At 41.9% G+C, this 18,031-nt stretch overlaps 1 protein-coding gene across 2 annotated transcripts; it reads left to right on the top strand.

Moving 5' to 3' along the window:
• Position 1: 1 nt before the first annotated feature.
• Positions 2-17,032, top strand: LOC309381569 (ceramide synthase-like). Of its 2 annotated transcripts, XM_081932726.1 has the most exons (8): positions 2-62; positions 1,540-1,590; positions 7,445-7,556; positions 8,756-8,874; positions 11,306-11,389; positions 13,772-13,997; positions 14,182-14,277; positions 15,576-17,032. In XM_081932726.1, the coding sequence occupies exons 3-8, from the start codon at positions 7,509-7,511 to the stop codon at positions 15,885-15,887; spliced, it is 885 nt and encodes a 294-aa protein (XP_081788852.1). In that variant the 5' UTR covers positions 2-62; positions 1,540-1,590; positions 7,445-7,508; the 3' UTR covers positions 15,888-17,032. The 2 variants fall into 2 exon arrangements, with proteins under 2 accessions (XP_081788852.1, XP_081788853.1); XM_081932727.1 differs by lacking the exons at positions 2-62; positions 1,540-1,590; positions 7,445-7,556; positions 8,756-8,874 and adding an exon at positions 9,821-10,106.
• The last annotated feature ends 999 nt before the right edge of the window (positions 17,033-18,031 follow it).

Raw genomic sequence — 18,031 nt, 5'->3', positions numbered from 1 at the left:
TGTTCCTCCGCATGCTACGCCTGAGCATTTGCCTCGTTCTAAAGAAGTTCTCCGTTTCTACAGTACTGCGCAAGCGCTCACAACTAAAGATTAATTCTTTTAAGGAGTAGAGAGAAATACAAAGAAAGCCACCTTCAGATTTTATTCTGACATTTTCCACCTTTCCCATTCTGTAGGTTTATATGCAAGTGTGCAAGCTATACCGGTTTTAACTTTTGCACTTTTGAGTCTTACAGTTAACCAGTCTATTATCGATATTGGGTGCAGAGTGAGATGGGCGGCATATAACTACATGTAATCCTAAAATAATCTATTTTTACTGTCTACATCAAGACTGTATCTAGCAAAAATAATAATCCTAGAATGGAAACCCTTTTTAATGCTTTTACATATATGTGAAAGCTATTTTTAAGGTGAAAATGGTTTCCTGGGTGAAGTTAATGCATTTTGAAGGTTGCAAAGATTTGCATTTGCTGCCAAAAGCTTCGAAGTGCTAGTCATTATAGATAGAAACTACAGGCTACCGTGCTCTGCGTAAGAAGAACGTTGTCTTCTATGCAAGAGTTTTCTGTATGGTTGCATTGTCGACTTAATAACTCATATGAAAGGAAAATCTTAAAATTGATACAAAGCAACAATTTCAGTACATTTTGAATAGTATATTGTTTATTATTAAATATGAAATATTTCCGATTTATTATCTATCAACATTAAATATATTCTTAAATATTTGCTTTATTGATTTTATTGAGGTTTGATGGTGGTGAGGCGCCTTGAGTGGTGGAGGCATACAAGTTTAATCCATTAATTTCTCCTATAGAAAGAGAAAGCCTGTTGATCTTCCAGGTGGCCTATTCAATCATCCTCTGTGCCCAGAACGTGAAGCCAAAAAGAAACTCAGGGAAACAAATGGCATGGCGACCCCATTTCTGTTAGATCCATTGGTTCTTTTAACTTTTCCTGTCTCTACCTTGAAGAGAGGCTACCATGTTGCGCATGCGCAAAAATCGTCTTCCCGCCCTTGTTGCAGCACCTTTGTCGTTGCTATGGAAACGGCAAACTTTCACCGTGGCAGCCACAGGGTATTCTGGGACCCGAGAGAGGCTCGTGGCAGGTGGGCGGGAGGGTAGAGAGGAGCGGGCTTTTCATTGGCCAGCATGTTTAAGGGCCCTGAGGCTGCTCCGCAGGAATTCAAATGTGCCAATCATCACTCGTTTAATGAGCCCCCTAAACTGGCGGAACCGGGGAGGAGGCGGGGCTCACGATTCAAATTGACTCAGTCGGAAGGGAGGGAGAGATGCTGTCCCGATCCTTAAAAGCCGTTAAGCCCCAGCACATCTGGCTATGACGTCACTTCAGGAAAGTGTTTAGCATTGCATCGCTTTTCTGGAAGGTTGCATTCCTTGAAGCATGATTCCGACTTTAACAAACAAATGCATTTGTCTAGAGGGTTCAACTTTTCTATACTTTTTGTGTTTTCTACGCTAACATGGTAGACTAATCATGTACTAATCATTTATTTAAACAATTTTGTTAAAGGTTACAAATATGAAGATAAAAAACTAATCCAAACGAAGAAAAATCTAAAAGGTAAAGAAAAAGAGAAGTGCAAAGAGATAGAAAAAAATAAAATGAATAAATGAAAAGAGGTATTAAAAAATGACTTCCTCCCACCACCCTCCAGAAAAGTAGAAACAGTATAGCAAACTAATACCTTCTCTTTTATTTCAATTTTAAAAATTATCTCATATCTCATTCCTTATCAATAATCAAATTATAAAAACTCAGGGTTTTTAACATATTTTTTATTTTGAATACAAATAATACAAACATAATACATATATATCTAAATGCAAAAAAGGAAAAAATACAAATATTATAGTGCACTCCCTAGACCAATTTTATATTATATTTGTACAACTAAAAATATACAATATATTCCAATTGTGCTCTTATCCCCTCTAAAACAACATATATTCTTGACTAGACTTATTCCCTTTGCCTTCCACCAACACTCTTTATAAAATACCCCCATATTTCATTATAATTGTTTACTTTAATTGCCCCTTTTTAAAATTTAATTTTTGTTAATTTATTATTTATTACATGCTCCAGATTTCATTATATTACTAATTTCTTTGAATATCCCAATTTCATCCCCAATAGCAATCACTAATCTAGCTGCCATTATCAAATTTACAATCAACTCCTTTTTGTTTCATTTATATCCTGTTTTTCTACCAGCAACATTAATGCAATCCTCTGTGACATATCTAAATTTACATTCAAAAGTGCTCTAATTTTCCTAAACACCATATCCCATATTTTTTGTGTACTGGCACAATCCCACCACGTATGCTTATATGTTCCAACCTCTTTCTCGCACCTCCAATAAATATTTGTATATTTAACATTATTTGATTTAATTTACATGAATACTCAGCTTTAATCTGCTAAAAGTGATGAAGAGCTACCAGAAATAATAACTTATTTTAACTTGAAGTCAATTGAATCCATTTTGTATTCCAAGTTATTACTTCCTCTAAAAAGAAAAGCAGAAGGAATCCCTCCCCGTTTATACACAGATCTTTAAAGCCTTATCATTCACTCCTGGTCATTAATAGTAAACAGAAACCACAATGCATATATTTTAACCCTGGTCAAATAAGTTCACTTATCTTCCATTTATTTTTTAAAAGCATAATCTTTAATCCAATCATACGATATCCCACAAATTGATTTCTTATCGCTTTCTCTATCTCCTTTCAGGAACAGCTTCAGTAGTTCAACACATTCTGTTTATAAAACCAAATAAGGCTTTCAAAAATCATTCTTCTGATTTGTTATTTGTATGTCCTCTTTAATTATTAAGACATTAGCTGGTTTCAAATGTAAACCCATTATAGCATCCCTTTCAATATCATTCTTGTTGCTTGGTATAAATCTATTTTCAAACCCACAGCATCTTTTTCCATTTTGAATCAGCCCCAGTATGTTCAGTAAAATCTGTCCTTCTTCTATATCCTCTGATAAATTCATTTTTATTGTATCAGACAATCTTGTAGCCACTTTCTGAGTACATTGTTCCCAAACAACCTTAGTTTCTTCTATAGTCAAATAGTATTGCTCCATTGTATTTAATATTTTAATTGTAATGCTTAATTCTCTTGGTTCCCTCTGTCAACCTTCAAAGTTCCCACATCATATGTCTATCTTCCAATTAGCATTTTTCCCATGGGAGGATATTTTACAGTTAATTTCAAAACCTTCAGGTATTTTTAATAATATTCTAAAACACCCCACAGAAAATATTCTTACAAGTCAATCTAGGTCTTTAACTTTCAGAAATCAACATTCTAATCCCACTTTTTCTCTTTTCAAAAAATTAACGTTTTTATTTCTAATCCTTAAACTTACATAAAACTTATTTCACTAAGAGTAGAAATAAAGTCTGCTGGCATGATGATATTTGCCATTCAGAAGATTCTTAACATCTTGAAAATCAATAATGAGAAACTTCCTAAACAGTGGTGGGATTCAAAATTTTTTACTACCTGTTCTGTGGGCAAGGTGTGGCTTGGTGGGCGTGGCTTGGTGGGTGTGGCAGGGGAAGGATACTGCAAAGTCCCCATTTCCACCCCGCTCCAGGGCAAGGATACTGTAAAATCTCCATTCCCCCCCGCCCCCATCTCACTAACCTGCTTTCCATCTCCATTCTCCTGTGCAGGGAAACAGAAGAAGACCCAGCTGATCAGCTGGAATTTGAGAGGCAGTGAATAGATGGGGGCGGAGCCAGCCAGAAATGGTATTTGCCGGTTCTCTGAACTACTCAAAATTTCCGCTATTAGTTTGCCAGAACCGATCAGAACTGGCTGAATACCACCTCTGTTCCTAAAGTAGATAAGAGAGGAAATGGGTCAACCAAGGGTCTGTTTGAAGGCTGAACCTGGACTTAGACAGGACGAGACCTGGGCAGTTTATGGCTGCCAGGCCACATCCAGCCCTTTGGCTGTCCCTCTCTGGCCTACATGAGATCAATTGGAAATTAGAAATCAAATGTAAATGGGGGTGGGGAGAAGCCGAGTCAGGTCTGGCTCTGCACAGTCGTGGTACACTCCTTGAATTGGCTGGTGTTTGCAGGAGGGTAAGGGGAGAAAATTCTTGTCTGTGCCCAGGTAGCCTTTACCCCTTACCCAGAGTTCAGCTGATCGAGTTTGAGGACACCAAATCAAGTTACATTGGTTCAGCCCTTCACCAAAGTCCCAGTTTCTCATGTAGCCCCTTAGGAATATTAATTGCCCAACCTGGGCAAGATGATTTCCCCTCTGCCTTTTAGAGTGTTCAAACCCACTGGAGAATTGCTATTTTGCAATCTCTTTGAGGGTAGACTCTGCATGGAGCAAGCCTGTGGGTGATTCTAGTCCTTTCCTTGAACTGGAGTTTCAAGGAGTTCTTCCATTCAGCGGCTCCTCTTTTTGCTGAGATCTTTGGTTCTGTGGGAACAGTCAGCCACTGCTTCCCCAGAAGTCAAGCATTAGCCATTTCTGTTGCATTTAATAGTTTATATAAAGATGCATAAGTCAGTGTCAGTGTAAAAGCTTCAGAGATGATTTTATCCATAAGTATTCCTAAATAAATTTCAAATAGATATAGGCCTGTGATGGCACAGTGCCCAGAATGCAGTTCTGCAGACAAAATCTACCCACAGCCATGAGTTTGATCCTGATTGGCTCAAGGTTGACTCAGCCTTCCATTCTTCTGAGGTTGGTAAAATGAGAACCCAGATTGTTGGGGGCAATATGCTGATGTTGTAAACTGCCCACAGAGTGCTATAAAGCAAAATGGGGCAGTATATAAGTTTAAGTGTTATTTCTACTGCTATTAAATGAGTCTTATTGCACTGGGCTACAGCATATTACATTATATAATTTTTTATGCTAGTCTTAACATTTAATTTTCCATTAAGGATGAAATATTTGAACAGCTGCTTCTGTGATTATATGCTATCAAGTCATTGTTGACTCTTAGTGACCACATAGATTGTCTCCATGATGAAGTGTCCCTAACTTTGTCTTTAGGTCTTCAACATCATATCCATGGCCATCTTCTTCTCTTTCCTTCCACATTTCCCAGCATTGGAGAGCTAGATCTTCATGTAATGTGTCCAGAATAGTTTGAGCCAAGTTATTTGTGCTTTGACCACTGGGTTGATTTTTACAGTGATCCATTGGTTTATTTTCTTGGATGTCTGTGGTATTCTCAGGAGCCTTCAACACCAAAGTTCAAAAGCATCAATACTCTTTCTAACCTGATTCTTCAAAATCCAATTTTCACTTCCATAGGGTGTCATAGGACACACCACTGATTCTATGATTCTGGTTTTTGTAGCTATAAACATCGCAGCATTTGAATACCTTTTCCAAGACCTTCACAGAGAGTTTACCATTGCTGGACTGCAGCGTACTGTACTTTACGACTTCTTGTTCCTTGCTGATAGTTGATCCTAAAAGGCAAAAGCTATCGACTACATCAATATCTTAATTGTCAAGTCTAAAGCTAGTTATTGTACCTGCGGTCATTAATTTGGTTTTCCTTATTCTAGTGCCATTGTTTTCATTGTGATCCTAGACTTTTATTACTAGAGCTTGCAGATTGTTTGCATTTTCAGTTAATTCTGTCTCATACTTTATCAAAATAACTAAGAATTTGTTATTAGCAGAAAGTCCGTTAAGGCATCAGGCTAGAAACTGGGAGACCGAAAGTTCTAGTCCAGTCTTGCCATAAGTATGAAACCAGCTGGGTGACCTTGGGACAGTCACTCTTAGTTCTAGGAAGCAGGCAATGGCAAATCACTTCCAAAAACTTTGCAAAGTAAACTGCAGGGACATGTCCAGGCAGTTGCCAGGAGATATAACGCACATACTTGTATTATTAGCAACAAACTGTCCTGCCCCTAAAATCCATTATCACACAAGAGAATTAAAAACATAAATCATTGCTTCACTGGTGAATTGTTAGATCTCTTAAAGAAATGTAATCAGTGATGTGTGTGTGTGTGTGTGTGTGTGTGTGTGTGTGATTTCTCCATGTTTCTTTTTGCTTTATGTAACTCTTACAGCTTCATTGAGTTGAAATGCAAACAGAAATGGATAAGATAAATACATGCTTAATGTTTATATTTCAGTAAATTATAGGATTAATATCTTAAAGGCATAATCAAGAAAGGTATTTTACACAAATTCCATGGGCATATGTGGGTCTTGGAAAATTGGCTCTTTTTCTCCTTACTGGACTATATTCAAAACTCATCTAAATCCTCCAGGGCACTAAATTTATTGCATGTTGTGCTAAAATAAGACTAATCCTTTGCAATCCAGAGTTGCAACTCTACTTTTAATGCTAGTTGGGTTCACACAATAATTAAATCATTTGCAAATCATGGTTGGTTGCTTGAACCACAGTGGGTGGCTGTTTAGTCCTCTAAACAATTGGCCACAATTGTTCACATACAACACCTTAAGGTGAAGTAAAGTATATCACATTATGGCTGCATTAACCAGGTCACTGTATACAATTTGGAGGGTAAATTGGTATAGTATCTCCTGCCCACTTTCTTTGTAATTCTTATCCCCTTGTTATTTTTCAAGTCTGAAGCAACAAACTTCATTTCAGCTTAGTAAACAGTAATGTATTAGGGAAGGAATTTCCTGCTGCAAACATAAAGCATCCCAAATCAAGTGCAAGGCCTGAATTAAAGATAAAAATAAATACACCTACTAGGATATGGATCAGAGAATAGGGAATTTATTCAGGAAATGTGGTGAACATAGGTTGGGCTATATTTATGTACTGCACCCATAATTTCTGCATCTCTGGTCCTGCCCAAAGTAAATCAATCCCAGTATCATTATTTTCAAAACAATTGATTTTTGTTGCAATTCTGTATTGACACATGTAGAGCAGGTTCCTACATGTGAAATGTTCTTAGCCAGATAGCACTGGAAATAACTTGATCAAATTAATGAGATTTAGAGATTTAGCAGTTTTTGCTAAACTTTGTGTTTTGTTACGATCAAAACTGCTAATTATTTCTTATTCCTCATTCCTCATACAAATACTTATTTTATTACACTTTATCTCATTCTTCCTTCAAGAAATGTATCCCTGGGCGGTACCATGCCTTTCCCCAATTTAGAACCACAACAACCCTATCAGGTAGGCTGAGCAAAGATTTGCCCAAGGAATCCTCATCACAGTGTAGGGATTTGAAATGCCATTTAATTATTTTGTGCTATTCTGATATCTGTTAGGCAGTATATTATTTTACTGCCATAAGTCGTTTCTTCCACTGAATTAATTAACCAAATGTTCCAATTTGATTGCTTCATTACTATAAAAAGTAAAGCCCTTCTATCTTATGATATTTCAATAGTGTCTTAATTAGCCCCTCAGGGAAGCATCTTGACAACATGAAGTACCCTCCATAGAGGACATATGGAATAACATGGATGTCATTTCTCACCTTTCCTGGGTTCACTAGGATGGCAGAGGAACTGGTGAGTCAATCAGCTAAGATCCAGTATGTATACATTCCTTCTAAATTGGTATCAGAAGCAGTAAAGGAGAAGCTGGCTGGGTTTACATAAATACATATTTGTATATTAGCCATGGCTTGCCTAATCAGTTTATTAAATAAGCCACAATTGTATGGGTTCACTAACACGCTGAGCTGTTGGTTGTGTCTTAGAAACCACAGTGCCCAACACAAATCAAACAAATGACTTTATGGATCAGTAATGCGATATGTGAACCCAACTGATCTCTTAACTGAAGTAGTTAAAGTTTTAAACCACAGTAGAAGGAGAAAGGAGGAGAAGATCCTCTCCCAGATACTATGGTTGGCTATCTCACTGTGGAGGATCCACCAGTTTCTCAGATGATCAAATCCACTATTAAATGTTTGTATCAACAGGGAGGTCTTAATAAATCATCAAATCCCTGTTCAATTAATCCTTGTTTGGGGCCTAAATTTGGAGCAACTGTTTTCTGTGTAATTTATGGGATGATACTTCAGATACTTGTCTGTTAGGCATGTCTTCAAGGTAATTGTATACAAATCCCTTCATATTTTTCTTATAATGTTAGGCATAATTGTTTATGCCTCTTCCATGTGGCATACAGATTCCACAATTCTTGATAGGCCTCTGACCTAATCCAGCAAGACAGGTCCCAATTATGTATTTAATCAACCAACATTTTGATTAAACAAATATTAATATGTTTGGTCAATGCCATCACAATCTGTTTATAATGAGCTGGTTATTTAAGGGCTAAAAAGGCCATCTCCTTTGCTGGGACTGTGGAAAAGACAGTGTATGGTTAGCCTGTAAATTTCTGAACTAATTCATAAACAGAGCAAACAGATATTAATTTATCTGAGTTTTTTTTTAAACCTATCAGAGGTCTATGGCTTCCTGTGGTAGAAGTGAAGTCAAGATGGAACTGGCTAAATAGCTCATATAAATTGGGTCTCCATGCATTTATGCCTAATAAAAGCTTGAGTAGCCAATGGAACAGTTGTGCTCTCCTGAAAAAGTGGTTTGTTGAGAGTGTTATTAAGAAACCAATAAAACCCACCATATGGAACTGATGCTCGAAGTGTCTTTGTGGTTTAGGAGGGAAAGCAATAAGACCAGTGTTGCTTAGACAGAAATTGGTTACCTTAACTGTTGACTCCTGTCCTTTACTCTGGCAGTTCTCCTACTTCTTCCTTCTGGGTTTGGTTGCTTATCCCAGTTTCTACTATATCCTGCGTTGGAGCCTGGTGCACATCGGGAAAATGGAGTTCTGCTTTGCCGTCTATATAACTGCCAGGTGGGAGGCTCCCTGCAAACCAAGAAGAACCATGGGCTCAAACACTAAGGGAGAGAATCCCCTCACAGCTCTTCCAGGAACATCCACCCACCCAACCTGCCACTTCTACCCATCCCTGTTTTACAAAGCCAGAATGCTACAATGCTCACAGTCAGCCATAAGGTGTCACTGCTGATTTAGTTATTTCCTCCTGGCAGCCAATTGCTCTTTTACCTATCAAAGGTTGTATCAGGGTCACCTCTTAGCAGGTGGAAGATTATCCCTTAATGCATTAGGAGGGGGAATGGGTTAGCTGCCCCATAGTCTCTCCCCCCCTTCACAAACTGAGCTGAGATTATAGGCTTAACAAATTTCCAGCGATCCTGCCAGAGAAGAGAAGAGGCAGAGCTCAAGGAAGTTAGGCTTTGGTGTTCCGGGGGTTAAATGATGATGCCTGATTAGCTGCCTTGGAAAAGGGGGAGCAATGCTCAACCGGCTTTCAGATGGAAAGAAGCAACGGATTAATTTAGCGGATTCTGCCATGGGATGTTAAGGACGCCAATATCTGGGTCTCCAACCTCATCCCTCTGAGGTCTCCAACCTCATCCCAAACCTCCAGCTCAGCCTTCCAATCCTGAGTCAGATCCATCCTACCCAGCTTCGTCCCCCAACTGGCAGGTCCTCCACAATCCTTCTCCACCCATACATAGATCTCATCTTCCGTCTCCCACCATGCCTTGCATACTGGGCCCTGAGCTTCTTTAGCTGTGATTATTCAACGCTGAGCTCTGCTACCCTGCTCTTCTTTCTGCGGGTCCATCTGCACAGCGCAGTCCACTGTCTCTTTAAGTTGCTCCCGCACTGTGCTGACAGCTGCTCCCCCTCCCTCCTTCCCTCTTTCTCCGACTGTGTCTCTCTCTGTGTCTGTCACAGCAGCTCTGCTAGGGACCAACCCTCCCACCGCCATCCCCCCTTCCCTCTCCATCCCCCCTCGCCCCCTGGGGGACCATGAGCCTTCCTCGTGGACACCCGGAGGGATCCCAGCCCCACTGACCCTCCCCATCCTCCGCTCTGCCCTCCTTCCTCCTCCTCCTCCCCCCATCACCCCAACCCTGCAGCCTGAGCGAGATGTTTCACGCCTTGGTAGCAGGGACCATTGTCTTTCCTGGCCTCTTCCTGTTGTCCAAGAACGGCCTCAAGTGGCTACCGGGCCTGCGATGGGAGGAGGCTGACGCGGTCATCGTCTCAGCCAGGTAACCACGGATGCAGGAGGGGATGCCAGTAGGAATCTCGCAGTCTAGAGGGTGGGCAGGAAGGAGGGCAGGCAGAAGGCCTCAAGGATGAGCTGCTGGGCACCCAGATTTTTATAGGTTTGTTAGTGTGATGTGGATAGTTTTAAGGAAAAGAGGGGGACTGTGGGTCCTGGGGAGATGGAACGGGAAGGGAGACGGATTTTTTTTTGGAGGGGGAGTGGTGTCCTCATCCCTAGCAAGCTTTTCTGGTAGCTGCAAAAGGAGAGGTTAAAGCTGGAAACCAATTCTTGGACTGACTGGGTGGACTCACGCTATTGAGTAAGGTGCATTGAGTTTCAAACTCTCTTGGACCTATACGGGATCTCTATAAATAGAAAAGTGTGCAGGATTTTCTGGGAGAAGCATTGTATTAAGGTCGTGAGCTAATTGATGTTCCTAGGATCCCACAGTGGGAGTGGGATCATTGTAGGAAAAGCGAACCAACACAGTGAGAGCCGAAAGGGTGTTACTGCTACCTCTTGATAGCCCAACAGTAGTGATAACTCAAGAAAGTCAAGTCTTAGCAGGGTATGTTGAGCCTGGGATCGAGGTGTCACCAAATGGGTTATCGGAGCCACTGTAAGTTTATTATGCTGTGAGTTAAAGTACCCATAGCTCTGCATTTTAAAATGGAAATTCTTTTGAAAATAGGAGTCTTTCCGGAGGCTAGGTGTTCTATTGGGGTATAGTAAAAGATGCTTTTAAAAAAGTGCCATGTGGTGAAAACCCCAGGGATGCCTTCTAAGATGAGGTGGGAAACACCCAATTGTTCTCATCACTTAGGATGTTTTCTTTTAAGCATGGAAGCCTTTTTATTAATTGACTTCTGGAATTATTTGAGAACGTAGCAGGGTCAACGGGCAGCTGAACCATTTAGCCATTTGTACTTATCTCCAAATATATCCAACCAATGACGTTATGGGATGGGTGAAACATGCGTGGGTTGGAATTAAAGCTGTTGGTCAAGGCTGGCAGTATTCGGGAGCAATATAATAGTCCAGGCTGGCTCCCAGAATATTAGATTGGGATTGAGAACTACTGTTCTGGCTTCATGGCTTCATACCTAAAATGGGAATAGGATGCTAGATAAACCCAAGATAAAAGGAAGGAGAAACCAGAGTTACTTAAACTTCTTACCATTTCTCATTCTCTTATCACAGACTTGTCTCCTCAGTACAGGCCATTATGGCTTCCACAGTTGGCTACATCATCTCTACATCCTGCAAGCACATTATCGATGACCAGTAAGTCAGCATTTATGGTGTAATGCCAGGGCAGCACTGTGGTGCAGTAATCTCATTCCCACCCCAACCCCATCTCTACCTTATTTTCTGAGTGCAGCTCAGCCAGCATCTTGGCAAGGTCACACTACTGAGAAACTTGATACCTGCGCCAGGAGTGGTACCAAATTTAGAACAGGATGACAGTGACATGTTCCAAGCAGATGTACCGCAATGAGTAGGCTGGATCAGGAAGCTGGGAGCAGGGCAGAGAGTTTGGGGCCACCAACAGGAGTGCTATGGTCGATAGCAGTGTAGAGTGAAGCACTGGGTTGTGGACCCAGAGAGAGCGTGTTCAGGATGAACACTCCGAAAAGAATTGTTTCGGGGTTATGGGAGTGGTGGAGACAAGATGCTTTGCATATAAAGATTGCACCCACCACAAAACGTAGTAGAGGTGTTAGGGTAAGTAAGACAAAAGTAGCAAGAGGGCAGATTCCAAGCCATATTGAACAATAAAGTGCTGTCCATGGTGCTGAAAAAACAGCAACCAATGGGTCTCTGAATTGGTACCCTTTCAGCACCATGGACAGCCTCGCTCAAACTACAGCAAGTCTTCCCATTCCGGTCCTGTGTTGCTAAATCCTCATATAATATATGGGAGAGTTGATTTCTACAATATGTGCTGGAAATAAGCTCCAGGATCAGATTTGTCGGTCCCTCTGGCTTCTGGGAGGGCTGCCAGACCTCAGTTTCTGCAGAATCCAATTTGGCAGTAGGGCAGTTCTGCAGGACAAGAAGGATTGGAAACGCATCACAAGTCCACACTGAGGAATTCTGAGGACAAGGCAGATAGAGAGGAAATGTTTGGGGTAGCTGTAAGATATGGCAGGAGTTGTCGTTGGATCAATTTCTGTCATATCCTTTCTTGCTTCTTTTTCCCAAGGATAGTTTAGTTTCTCATTAATGAATTTAGTTGGGATTAATTCCCTCCCTGGGCAATGTTAGATAGGCATGTGGGAGCATCAGAGGGAATTAGACCAAAGGAACAGCTGCTTCCATTGCTGATTTGCATTCTGTGTATGTGTAATTAAGTTTTATTGGGCAGCCAGTGACGGGGAACTCCAGGGCCCTTAGGAGGGGAGGAGGTTAAAACAGAGGGAAGTTGGATTGTTGGGTCCTCTGCCATGAGCTCTGATTGGATATGCACAGAAGGAGGGAGCTATGAGATAAGACTTCTCTTAAGATTGTAAAAACTGCCTCAGCATTTTTATTTTCACAAAGATATCACAGTGTCCCTTACACAGCAAATCTCCTTCTGGGAAATAATGTCAGGTTTCCCTGACAACATTTCAACACTTTTGAAGTATCTTCTTCATTGACCTTCATGCCTAAAAAGCTAGAAAGAACACTTCCTATGCAGGTTTTTCAGCATGGAAATCAACTGCTGTACCCATCCTCAAAGTATCCAGCCCAGTCCTCCTAAATGTGCTTCAGTCCCAAATGCCCTACCTTTTTCTTAGGTCTGGACTTCACAAGGACGCTTGAGCTTAGTATCCTGCATTGCACTGCTGCTTTGGCATTTGGCCTAATCACCTTGCATGGAGCAGAGAGTATCGTCAGCAAAAATGTTTGGGAGACGGGGAGAGATAGCAAAGAGAGCTGAGCAAGGAATTTGATGGTTAAGAAGTTGGGTCCCATCTATAAAGAAACCCTGTTTTATTTATCTCTATTTCAGCTGCTCTATAGCATTTTCACAATTGAGTCCAGACCAAGACATTCTTCTTTTTAAACTCCTGTATTTTAAGTCATTTTAAGTAGAATGAAACTAAATCCAATGTTCTGAATCTCAGTGTCTTTTTATAGAGTTGGTGGGTTTCTAAGAAAGTTGAAAGCATGAGCCCCAGGCAGATGCTAGCAAGCCAAAGTATCCTGTTCATAAAGGCCAGAGGAGTAATATGGTAGGATCCGATAAGTGAGGTGGAATTGCTAATAGTATACCTACCTAGGTGCAGCAGTGTCTGGAATACCTTAGAAATAAGGTGTAAGCAAATTAAAATTGGAAATAAACCACATTTGCTCCAGGAGGGGAAGGTTGTGATCAGGATCAGAGAGTGAGTGAGTGAGTGAGTGAGTGAGTGAGAGAGAGAGAGAGAGAGAGAGAGAGAGAGAGAGAGAGAGAGAACGAACGATATGAGCAAGGCAGAATCTATGTTACCATTGTCCTTGGGAGTGAAGCACATCATCATGCCATCAATTCCTCATTGATTGTGGCCTTGAGTCTGTTCCAGAGGGGTGGAGAGTGTCCTGCTCTTCCACCCCCTTTGCTCATGGCTCAAGTTATCTGCAGGGATTACTGAGTCTATTAGCTGCTTATATTCCTTTACCTCTTTTCACCTCCTGCAGACACTGGCTGACTTCCAACTACACCCAGTTTGCAGTCCCTTACTTCATCTACGATATCTACGCTATGTTCCTGTGCCATTGGCATAGGTACCACGTCAAAGGGCATGAATCAAGATGTGTTGAGACCCAGACACTGCACACTGCCATCCGTGCCTACTTGCACAAGGAATCACTGATGGTGATTCACCATCTTTTCATGGTGTTGGTTTGCTTCCCTGTGTCTGTGGTGAGTGGGACCGGAGGGGTGGGGGGTGGGGACAGATGACCCATGTGCACAGATGAGGATAGGAAGGGAAGGGATGAGCTATTGATCCATGCAGCAGAAGAACCTGCAAATGAGGATGCTGTGCTTTAGAAGATGCTGCCCCACCTGCCCAGGTCTGTCATGCTTATCCCTTTCCCCCCTTCAGCTGTGGCGTCAAGGCAAAGGTGACTTCTTTCTGGGTTGTATGTTGATGGCTGAACTCAGCACCCCTTTTGTCTGCCTTGGGAAGGTTCTCATCCTGGTGAGTATCACCGGCGGCTGAGCTTCTTTTAGGGGAACAGGGGAACAGAAAGGTTCGGATTGGTTTTTGTTTGGTGCGCATTACAGGTAGGTAGCCCTTGACTAATAACCAGAGGTAGTCCTCAACTTATCATATTTGAGCCCCAAATTTTGTGTGGCTAAGTAAGAAATTTGCTAAGTGAGCTTTGCCCCATTTTACGACTTTTCTTGCCACATTTGTTAAATGAATCACTGCAGTTGCTAACTTAGTAATACGGTTGTTAAGTGAATCTGGCTTCCCCCTTGACTTTGCTTGTCAGAAGGTCACAAAAGGGGATCATCTGACCCTGGGACACTGCAGCCGTCATAAATGTCTCCTATTAGGCAAGTCGCGCACATGTGTGCAAGCCACGTGCACAACCAAAGTGTATGCACGGAAAACCAAGGGTATGCATGGATGTGGCGCGTGTGAGCAAAGAGAGAGAGCCCACCCGCTCACATTTGTGAACCAATAAGGAAAGTAAGTGAATACCACCTCTGTTTGAATTATTCACTAAATGAACTGTTGTAAGTCGAGGACTACTTACATTGACTAAGTGACTGTTCAAAGTTATAACCGCACTAAAAAAATGACTTACAATCATTGCATCATCCCCACAGTCACATGTTCGTAATCTGGGCTCTTGGCAACTGGCATGTATTTATGATAGTTGCGGTGTCCTGGAGTTGTGTGATCGCCATTCGCAACCTTCCCAGCTGGCTTCCAGTTACGTGAAATCAGTGAGGGAAACCAGATTCCCTTAACGACTGTGTCATTCACTTAACAACTGCATTTTTTTTAACAATCATGGCAAAAAAAGGTTGCAAAATGAGGTGTGACTCACTTAACAACCCCCTTGCTTAGCAACAGAAATCCTGGTCCCAATTGTGGTCATAAGTCAAAGACTACCTGTATAAGTTTTATATATTGGTTGTTTGGTTTGTGGACATTTTAGATGGTGTTTAATTGATTAGATGCCAAGAGTTGGTAGGTTAATATGAAAGACCATAAATAACTACCCTGTTTCCCTGAAAATAAGCCCTCCCCCAAAAATATTGCAACACAGCAGCACCCATGCTTGCCAACTCCTGCACCTCAAAAATAATAAGACCTCCCCGAAAATAAGGCCAAGCACTTACTTCTGGGGGTCAAAAGAAAATAAAACCCTGTCTTATTTTCGGTGGAAACATGGTAAATAAAGACATAATGGAAAGGCGGAAGAGTTAGCCAACCTGACCTGAATTTGCCTTTCAACCCTCTTTTTTTCCCTCTCTCTGCAGTACAAGCAGCAGCACACCCTTCTCCACAAGGTGAATGGCATGGCCATGCTAGTCACATTCTTCTTCTGCCGAATCCTGCTCTTTCCATATATGTACTGGGTATATGGGCAGTATGCTGGCTTGCCCTTCTACCGTGTACCCTTCTCCATCCCTGTCGAGTACAACTTGGGATCGGCCATCCTCATGGCTCCCCAGATATACTGGTTTGGCCTCATCTGCCGCGGAGCTTTCCGTGTCTTCCGTGCCCGTGGTACCACCAAGGAACAAGTGTTGCGAAATGGGCACAGGATGGATACCCAGGCACAGGACTAATGGCTCTCTTGCCCCCTCCCTCAGCTGCAAATGGACAAGCCGCCTTTCCCCCCATGACTTATTTATTGGGGTGATGGGAGGGAGTGGGGAAGCTGCTCCTAAGCCAAAAGGGAAAACGGGAGGGTCTGGGAAGGGGGTAGAGGTGGTGTCTCAAAGGAAATCTTTAGAGGGCATGAAACCAAAGTATTCCTTGGTTTGCTATGTGGAAATCCTTTGTGCAAAGGAAACCCTCTGAATTTGCAATGCTGTCGTTGTTTTGAAATGTCTATGAGTTGGGTAGGGTTTGAACCAGAGTGTAGTCCTAAACCAAAGGGAATACTGAAGTTATCTGTGTCGGGGAGATATTCAGGCCTGTGGGGCACCACATCAAGAATCAACTCGATGTGGACCTGTAGAACAAAACCAGATTTTGTAATGTATCAGGGTTCTGCCAAGCTGACAAACACATAGTGGTTATTGCTTGCTAGACTATGATTAGATGACCTAAGATTTTCTGAGCATGGCTAGCCAAGGAGGGACCCATGTGGTTTGCATGGGGGCGATACTATTACCTGAAAGCAGGAGTTATATACCGTTGGATAGGAAGATTAAGTCAAGTTCTCTCCAATCCTATTTGCTTTAGACTTGCAGAATCTCTATCACATGTAAACACGATGGAGAAATAATACTGGGTTTGGGTTGCCCTCGCCCCAGGCAGCAATAGGGGAATCTTATCAGCAGAATTAGTTATATTTGTAGAATAACCAATAAGGAAACACTCTTATCATTTTTTTGGATGCTAGTAAAATAACATGGTCTTCAGTATTACTGGAATGTCATCTACCCAGGATATTTAATTCATTCATATGTGGATGTGGGTGTGATCTCACACATGCACATACACATGTTTATCCTCTGTAGCAAGATGATCAGAGGGGTGCTGCTTAAAGAACACATGCCCCCCTCCCCATAGCAATAACCAAGCAGGGGAAACACCCCCCTCCTCTTGACACCTTCTCCTCTGTTTCAGCACAGAATTCCTTCACTGCTCACTCTTAGACACCCCCCTCACTTCATAGGGCAGGAATCTAGCTGTAAATAAAGAGCAGGGGGGAATGTATTTATATAACCCAAGGTCTGCCAAGTATTAAAGGAGCCTTTATCTACTGTCAGTGGAGGGGCTGTGTGTGTCGTTTATTAATTCCAAACCCCCAAATGTATATTGCCGAGCCCTGCATTCGGATCACTCTTTCCCTAAAACCTTTGAGGACCCACATAGCTGTCTTTACAACTCTCTCTCTTTAATCTTCTTTTATTTATCTACTTATTTCTATCCCACCTTTATTATCTCTACCAATAACATAAGGCGCCAAACATATCCAGCACATCTTCCTCCCCCCCCTCCTGTTTTCCCTACAACAATGTTATGTGGTGGGTTCAGTTGAGAGTGAGTGACCAGCTCAAACTCATCCATCCAGCTTTCATGACCAAAGTGGGGCTTGAATTCACAAATCTCCCACTTTCTAGCCTGATGCATTAGTTCTTCATCAATGAATATCTTGCAAATGCATACAAATTCAAAGGCCTTTTACTTAACAGGAAGGACCATGGGAAGGAACAGAGGACAAGCCACTCAGGAACTGCCGTCATCTTCTCAAATGTGTTGTTTACGGAATAGCCTGAAATGGGGAAGGTTGGGAAATCAGACCCTGGAGGAAATGTGTGGGAACAAAACGTGTCTCTTAAACCCACCCACCCCCCAGGGGAAGGGGCTCCAGCCAAGGCCCAGCAGATGTGGACTGGTGCAACACTTACGCTTGGACAATCTGAAAAACAAAGAACAGCAGAATGAGGAGAACGGATCCCACCAGGATGTAGCGCAACAGCTGAGGGAAGGTGCCTGGAAGAGACAAAGAAAATGGCCTCCTCATGGGCCACTAGCAGAGAAAAGCCCACTTGTTCAGAAACAAGCTGAGAGGGATGTTTATTGGCTTAGGATCTAATAAGAGGAAATCCTGCAAAAAAAAAAAACAGGGCAGGGATTTGGAGGCATAATCTATGTGTTACGTCAAGCAAGTGATCCTCCCTTGGACTTCTTTTTCTAATAAACAGGTTTAGAAGTCCCAACATGGAGGTGGGGGGGGGAGCGGAAGGGAAGAATTAGG

The sequence above is a fragment of the Natrix helvetica genome (genome assembly GCF_964273705.1).
Source record: "Natrix helvetica genome assembly, chromosome: Z".
NCBI classification, from domain to species: domain Eukaryota; kingdom Metazoa; phylum Chordata; class Lepidosauria; order Squamata; family Natricidae; genus Natrix; species Natrix helvetica.
The sequence above is the reverse complement of the archived record's forward strand: the minus strand, read 5'-3'. Positions and strand labels throughout refer to the sequence as shown.

Coding starts and splice junctions, on each gene's coding strand:
- LOC309381569 (XM_081932726.1), top strand. CDS start 7,509: ATGTCATTTCTCACCTTTCCTGGGTTCACTAGGATGGCAGAGGAACTG. Junction 11,390..13,771: donor AAGCACATTATCGATGACCA/GTAAGTCAGCAT, acceptor CACCTCCTGCAG/ACACTGGCTGACTTCCAACT. Junction 14,278..15,575: donor TTGGGAAGGTTCTCATCCTG/GTGAGTATCACC, acceptor CTCTCTCTGCAG/TACAAGCAGCAGCACACCCT.